Genomic DNA, 8710 nt, shown 5'->3' on the forward strand with positions numbered 1-8710 from the left:
CCTGCATCGGCAGGCGGACTCTCAAGCACTGCGCCACCAGGGAAGCCCCATTATATTTTTAAATAGTGGTTTAAATAGAAAGTTGGCAGATTGAGGACTGACTGCCAAAAGCCTCATAGGATGGATTTGACAGCATTTTCTATTAAAACCAGATACATATTGAATTGCCCAAGTCCTGGTAATAATGTATGTGTCAGAAGGGCAAATCTTCCAGTACCTTTCAACCACAATTCAGGATTTTATGATTCTGTTCAAAAAGTTGATGTCATACTAGAGCTGCCTCAAACAGTAGAGTTTTTGCTTCTTTGAATGACTGACACATCAATTAGACTTCAATATCATTTCTTCACACTTAATTTCTGTAGTTATCTTTAGAGTTGCCCGTTTAGTTGATGGCCAGAGTGCTGCACAGCTTCTTCTCTTATAGTCTTTAACCATTTCACACTACCTTGCAGAGCGCTGTGAAAAAGTCTACAGTAACCAAATTCTGTTAAAGATATGAATTGCTCTCTCTTTATGTTACTTTAATGTTTGACCTTCACATGATGATGGTTTTAACTTAGTTTTACTTTTTACTTTAAAAAAACAGCTATAAATTCTTCATATGATCTTTTCTCTTTTCACATGCTGCTGCTGATTCAATAGTGAGACACCCGATTACAAATGCTATTGATGGAAAGAACACTTGGTGGCAGAGTCCCAGTATTAAGAATGGAATCGAATACCATTATGTGACAATTACACTGGATTTACAGCAGGTATTATGCCTTTTTTTTACTTTTCATTTTATTTTTTATCATTTTCCACTTTGAAATTGGATCTTGGATTTGCTATTTGTGTAGTTAGCAGTTCTTTGGTGAAAGGATACTCTTTCTTATTACCCTCCATTGTTTTCTTGATACAGTGAACAAAGGGGCTTATTCATTTAGTAAATTGAAATATTTAAAATATTTTGCATTTATTTCTAAAGCACAACTATTTGGGTTGGTCCAGAAGTTCATTCGGTTTTTTCCATAACATCTTACGGAAAAACCTAAACTCACTTTTGGGCCAGCCCAATAAAATGAATTCGCATGAGAAGTTTAGAACTGAATTAGGAGCTGACTCTTTTTTGACCAATGAGAGTTAATGATAAAAATGTTGATCAATGAAATCTTACATAAAGAAAATATAATAGGCCATTTTTAAACTTTTAAAATAATAGAGTGCTGCCACTCTGCTCATGGTGGGTGTGTGAAAAGGTTCTTGGATAACAGGACTCTTGAGTACATTGCCTCTCATTACTGGGAGTTGAGCAAGATGTGACGGTTGATTCTTAAAGTTGGGCCAGTAATGAGGTAACAAGCCTTGTAGTTGTATAAAATTGATGTTGGAAGTTGTTAGAGTTTGTGGTACATAGGTATAGGTGCCTTCTACCTTAATTTTTTTCTTCTTTCTGTTTACAATATTCAGGTCAGTTGGAAAGTATTCATCAAGAATTATTTAGGGACATATATATACTAACAAACGTAAGGTAGATAGCCAGTGGGAAACAGCCGCATGGCACAGGGATACCAGCTCGGTGCTTTGTGACCGCCTGGAGGGGTGGGATAGGGAGGGTGGGAGGGAGGGAGACGAAGAGGGAAGAGATATGGGAACATATGTATATGTATAACTGGTTCACTTTGTTATAAAGCAGAAACTAACACACCATTGTAAAGCAATTATACCGCAATAAAGATGTTAAAAAAAAAAAGAATTATTTAGGCTTGCAAATAGGATGGAGTCTGGAAAAATGTTCCCATATTTTACTGTTATTCCAAATACAAAAGTTTATTTGATTGACTGAAGGCTGAGACTGGAAATGTTGAACTTAGATGACTTTTTTAACTCAACCTGTTCCTCTCTCACTCTCTGGGATAGCATAGGAAAGATACTTAGGCATTCCTCCCTGACCCAGTAGAGGCAGAGCAGCAAAGGGGCTTGGGGTTAGTGGAGAGGATATGGCTAAAATAGTTAATGACAGATACCATAACTGCAGAGCTTGTGTTTCCACATGTGATCACAGTGGAGGAAAGCACTAGCCAGTGGGGGTTTGTCACCTTCTCAGGAGGGCAGACAGGCACCAGGCATTTCCCTAATGGATGCTGTTTGTCATCAATAGGATACGAACTACCCACTTCAGGTTTGAGGCCCATTTTGGCCAGGGTGCACATATTCAGGAATTGCAAAGGGCCAGTTGGTGGGTCTCACAGCAGATACTCTTTCCACCTATTTCGGACTCCTCAGGACTTGAGTAACAGGGTAGCAGCAGGGACTCAGTGCTGCAGCTAAATTGCCAACTGGAATGTATTTATTTCTACCCATACCAGCAGCTGAATGTCAGCCTTGGCAATATTTCTCAGGAAATGTCAGAGCACAATCGGGAAAGGCAGGCAAACTACTACATTGGTCAATTATGCTTTAGTTCAATGAAGTCTTATGCATGAATTCCCTGAAAATCCTAGCCTCGAAATGGACTTTATCCCTCTCTGGATAAAGACAACTTGGTCCTTTGCCAGCCACAGCAGTTGTCCCCCATCATGCGGTCGTTGAAAGTTGCAATCCAACTTTCCAATCAGGAGTGAGTCTGCTGTCTATTACCTTGGGTCATGTCCTGGGATAGGGAATCAATAAATAGTGATGGTTCATTGCTCTGGTTTAATTTCTGCCTATTCTTTTAGATCACACATGGAGCAGGAGACTCAATTGTTAATATAATTTGCACAAGTCACTTATACTACTCTTTGAGCTCAACCGCAGTAGCATTGGGTTGGCCAAAATGTTCATTTGGGTTTTTCTGTAACATCTTATAGAAAAACCTGAACGAACTTTTTGGCCAACCCTATGTTAACAGGCACACCTCATTTTACTATGCTTTGTTTTATTATGCTTTGCAGATATTGCATTTTTTTGTTTTTTACAGATTGAAGGTTTGTGGCAACTCTGTGGCCAGCAAGTCTATTAGCACCATTTTTCCAACTGATTTGCTCACTTTGTGTCTCTGTGTCACATTTTGGTAATTCTTGCAATATTTCAAACTTTTTCATTATTATTATATTTGTTATGGTAATCTGTGATCAGTGAGCTTTGATGTTGCTATTATAATTGTTCTGGAGTTCATGAACCATGCCCATACAAGAAGGTGAACTTAATAACTGTTGCATGTGTTCTCACTGCTCACCAACTGGTCATTTCCCCATCTCTCTCCCTCTCCTTGGGCCTCCCTATTCCCTGAGACACACAACATTGAAATTATTAACCCTATAATTAATAACCCTACAATGGCCTCTAAGTATTCAAGTGAAAGGAAGAGCTGCACATCTCTCACTTTAAATCAAAAGCTAGAAATAATTAACCTTAGTGAGGAAGGCATGTCAAAAGCTGAGACAGGCAAAAAGGTAGGCCTCTTGCAGCAGTTAGCCAAGTTGTGAATGCAAACGAAAAGTTCTTGAAGGAAGCTAAAAGTGTTGCTCCAATGAACACACAAATGATAAGAAACCAGAATAGCATTTTGCTGACATGGAGAAAGTTTTAGTGGTCTGGAAAGATCAAACCAGCCACAACCTTCCCTTAAGGCAAAGCCTAATCCAGAGCTAGGCCCTAACTCTCTCCAATTTTACAAAGGCTGAGAGAGGTGAGGAAGCTACAGAAGAAAAGTTTGAAGCCAGCAGAGATTAGTTCATGAAGTTTAAGGAAAGAAGCTGTCTTCATAACATATAAGTGCCACGTAAAGCAGCAAGTACTTATGCAGATCAGATGCAAGCTGCAGCAAGTTATCCAGAAGGTCTAACTAAGATAATTCATGAAGGTGGGGACACTAAACAACAGATTTTCAGTATAGATGAAACAGGCTTCCATTGGAAGAAGATGCCATCTAGTACTTTTATAGCTAGAGAGGAGAAGTCAATGCCTGGCTTCAAATCTTCAAAGGACAGGCTGACTCTCTTGTTAGGGGCTAATGCAGCTGGTGACTTGACGTTAAGACCAGTGCTCATTTACCATTCCCAAAATCCCAGGGCCCTTAAGAATTATGCTAAATTTATTCTGCCTATGCTGTGTAACAGCAAAGCCTGGATGACAGCACATCTGTTTACAAGATGGTTTATTGAATATTTTAAGCCCACTGTTGAGAACTATTGCTCAAAAAAAAAAAGATGCCTTTCAAAATATTACTGCTCATTGACAGTGCACCTGGTCACCCAAGAGCTCTGATGGACATGTACAAGGAGATTCATGTTGTTTTCATGCCCGCTAACACAGGATCCATTATGCAGTCCATGGATCAAGAAGTAATTTCAACTTCTAAGTATTAGATAGTGATTCTTCTGATGGACCGGGGCAAAGTAAATTGAAAACCTTTTGGAAAGGATTCACCATTCTAGATGGCATTAGAAACATTCGTGATTCATGGGAAGAGGTCAAAATATCAACATTAACGGGAGTTTGGAAGAAGTTGATTCCAAACCTAATGGATGATTTGGAGGGGTTCAAGACTTTAGTGGAGGAAGTAACTACAGATGAGGTGGAAATAGCAAAAGAACTGGAATTAGAATGGAGCCTGAAGATGTGACAGACTTGCTGCAATCTCATGATTAACAGATAGGGAGTTGCTTCTTATGGATGAGCAAAGAAAGTGGTTCCCTGAGATGGAATCTACTCCTGTTGACAGTGCTATAAAGACTGTTGAAATGACAACAAAGGATTTAGAATATTACATAAACTTAGCTGACAAAGCAGCAGCAGGTTTGAAAAGATTGACTCCAATTTTGAAAGCATTTGGGTAAAATGCTATTGAACAGTATTGCGTATTACAGAGAAATTGTTCATGAAAGGAAGAGTAAATCAATGCAGCAATGTTGTCTTATTTTAAGAGGTTGCCATAGCCACCCCAACCTTCAGCAACCACCACCCTGATCATTCAGCAGCCATCAACTTCCAGGCAAGACCCTCCACCAGCAAAATGATTTTGACTGGCTGAAGGCTCACATGATGTTTAGCATTTTTTAGCAATAAAGTACTTTAAAAATTAAGATATGTACATTGTTTTTTTAGACACAATGTTGTTGCACACTTAATAGGCTATAGTGTAGTATAAACAAAACTTTTATATGCACTGGGAAACCAAAAATATTCATGAGACTCACTTTATTGCAATATTTGCCTTATTGCAGTGTCTGGAATTGAGCCCGCAGTGCCTTCATTTGTTATTAAACATAGCAGCATTTTTTCCTTCTAATTTACAACTGGATGATACAATCACAGGTTTTACTAAATCATTTTTACTCAACATACCTATCATTATTAATTCCACAGGTCAAAGAGTGCATCTGAAAACCCATTTTTCAGTGAAGCCATTTATATTTTCCCATTTGCTTTGCATCCCCACTCATCCATTCCCCATGGTATCTTTGTTTTCCTGTTCTCTCCTCTTCCCTTTTAGTTTAATGGCCTTCAGAGGTGTGAATACTCAAGACATCTTTTATAGTTCAGTCTTCATAACAAGTGGCAGGAATCTGTTTATAAGATCAGTTTACCGGTCTCCAGAGTCTGGAGTACACCTCATGGAAGTGGCACAGATGTGTCCTCATATGGTCTCATATCCCAGAATGGCACCCACCCTTGCCCTTATTCACTTCAGCCCTTTCTTACCTCCTGTAAATCAACTCATCATGTGTTTAAGAGAAGCAGAACACAACCTATAAAATAAAATAAATCCTTATTTCTACTTGTCTCAAGATTTTAATTTAGTCAATGATTTAATAATGTAAAAAGCTAAACAGATTTTGTAATCAGATTTTATAAGAGAATTCCACAGACAGAAAGGGGATCTAGACCTCTTATTTGGCCTCAGGCTTTGGAGGAACAAACTGTGGAACAGGTTCTTAAACCTATTCAATTAAGGGGCAAAGCTGCAGGAAGGCATGTTACAATGCATTGGCAACAGAGAAAATGTGGACATCCTTATTATATCATTTACTTCTTACAATTAGCTGATAAGGCAGCTAGTATTATTACCCCTCTTTAATAGTTGAAGAACACTAAGACTTAGAAAAATTAAGTGACTTGGGCTTCTTACTAAAGTCTATTATGGGCAGGGCTGGGATTTCATCCGGAGTTGTATGAATCCAGAACCCAAACTATGCCAGTATTTCCTAAACTGGGATTGGAAGACCTAACTTAGGGAGAATTTTTGGTATATAATTTCAAGGGGTCCATACATTGTTTGGGTTTAAGGAATACTAGGTTATCATCTCCTGGCTTACACAGGAGAATATAGCCAAAGTCTGTTTTGTCATAAAACAAGGACTAGATCTCTCATTTTCTACTACACTTTAGCATATCTCTAAAACAGCATAACTTCAGTCTTTTTCACCTACAGCATGAAAGATTAATAGGTTTTTCATCATAATATGAGCTATTATTCAGCTGGGAGGCAAGGGCAGTAGTTTCATAATGAATAGGTAAATATCACTAAATGTTTGTTTGTTATTCACTCAGCAAGAGGTTTGACCATTTATTAGTTCTCCTTTTTACTTTGAGATGCATGAATTTCAACAAGTGCCGGTTTTTTGTTGTTGATATATACTTGGCTCCTCTGTGTAATACTTTTAATAAGTTGCTATTTTAAATAAAGTTCACCATTGGATTTCCTTGACTGAATCATTATGGATTACACTGGGAAATTTCTTTTACGTTTTATCATTCAAGATGAGCCCTAGAAAAATATAACACTTACTGAGAAGAAAGTAGGTACTTATTTTATAGATTGTTTTTAGATTTTTATTACTAAGGGATTATTAACTTTTCCCAATACTACTATTTACTCACAGCATATCTTGAGCAAATAATTTAATCATGCTGTGCCCCAAGTTCTAGATTAGCTAAATAAATATTATAATATCATGGCAAGAAATTGAAATAATGATAATAGCAACAACTAAATTACATCTGACCATTACAGTTATCATAAAGACCTACTATCAGCATAATCTCAAAGAGAAGCTTAGCTGTTCCAATGATGTGTATGCAAAACCCCAGTATAATGGTAAAGAAAAATATACATAAATTTAAAAGACAATAATAGGAAATTGAAGATTAATAGGATGTCCAAAATATTCCATTTTAGTCCCTTTCCAACCGGATTTTCATGACAATATATATTATAATATATGATCTCATTTTATTACTTTTTAAAATCTGGTCATTTTTAGGGCTTCCCTGGTCGTGCAGTGGTTGAGAGTCCTCCTGCCGATGCAGGGGACATGGGTTCGTGCCCCGGTCCGGGAAGATCCCACATGCCGTGGAGCGGCTAGGCCCGTGAGCCATGGCCGCTGAGCCTGCGCGTCTGGAGCCTGTGCTCCGCAACGGGAGAGGCCACAACAGTGAGAGGCCCGCGTACCGCAAAAAAAAAAAAAAAAAAAAAAAAAAAATCTGGCCATTTTCTTAGGCTTTCCCTTTGATTTGTTTAGGAAGAAAGTTGATTGGCAAATGGGTTAAAATACAGAGGGGCAGCTTTTTAATAGACCTTTAAAAAACGTACATTGAGTCATATTCCTGGATAATCCAGGTACGCCATGGAATTAGTTATGCTCATGTGTAGGAATCTTCTTTATCTCAATACATAATTCCCTTCTCTTCCTGGTTTATCCCCCAAAACTAAAAATGCATTTATCAAGAAAAATTGTCTTACAGCTACAGAGATCAAGTTCCACATGTTCTTGACCTAATGTTTTATTCATTGACCTTATAGAGACATATCTAGTGAGATAGGTTAACACTTTAAAGTGACAGTTATGTTTTGGAGGAGGATGAATTAATATTTCTATACAAATATTGCTATACTTTTGGAATGTGTGTGAGTGTGTGTGAACTGTTAATGTAATAATTAATCCCTCATATAATAATAAAGCATGAAAAAAGTAAGATATATACAATTAATTATTAAATATTCAACAGGTAGAAAGAAGTATAAATGACATTCCTACATTTAATATCCCATTATCTAAATAAGGAAGATACACGTGATATATTAAAAAGCGAAACAAGATTTACATAGCTCTGGTTGAATATGGTTCTGTTCAATACAGTCTATTTGATCTGTCTCCTGGGGACAGATCTCTATGAAGGATTTAGCCCATGGCATAGTGATTAGATGTATTCCCCTGTTGTCCTTCTGGATTGAGCATTCTTGAAGGCAGAGTTCTCAGACTGTTTCTACCCACCATGGCACTCAGCATCTAGCAGTAACTCAGCAGATTTGATGAAAGAATGGTTCATGGTTGCTCTTCAAATCACTGAACTTTTTCTTGGTATTATTTGGGTCACTGCTAAATTGATGAATATAAAACTAACTGTAGTGGAGATTATAATCTACACATTCAAAATGTCCTACATGATACGTCTTGTTTAGTATAGCAGAATATAATTAAATTCACAGTTCTTTACCTGCTTTAGTTTTTTTTTTAAGATCATTGATTCAATGTCACAAGTAGGATCTGTGGTTAATTAGAAAGTGTAATCTCTCTCACTAAATGAATTTGTGCTGATCTTTTAATCACTAATAAAGGTGACTACCAGCTTTAGTGTCTGTATTGTGCAGAGCATTATTTTTAATTTTCTCCCCTTAAGTCTACTTTCAACACTGCACCCACATTGATTTTAGTACCAAATTGGATCAGATCACTCTTTC

At 37.5% G+C, this 8710-nt stretch overlaps 1 protein-coding gene across 2 annotated transcripts in view; it reads left to right on the forward strand.

Annotated features, from left to right (window-relative positions):
* Window positions 1-8710, forward strand: part of LAMA2 (laminin subunit alpha 2) — a 628216-nt gene that overhangs the window by 178553 nt on the left and 440953 nt on the right. For both annotated transcript variants that reach the window (XM_007450523.1, XM_007450524.1), the window contains exon 3: window positions 646-758. In XM_007450523.1, coding sequence (XP_007450585.1) covers window positions 646-758 — 113 coding nt within the window. The remainder of the gene's footprint in view (window positions 1-645; window positions 759-8710) is intronic.

Source organism: Lipotes vexillifer, unplaced genomic scaffold (assembly GCF_000442215.2).
Source record: "Lipotes vexillifer unplaced genomic scaffold, Lipotes_vexillifer_v1.1 scaffold537, whole genome shotgun sequence".
NCBI lineage: Eukaryota > Metazoa > Chordata > Mammalia > Artiodactyla > Lipotidae > Lipotes > Lipotes vexillifer.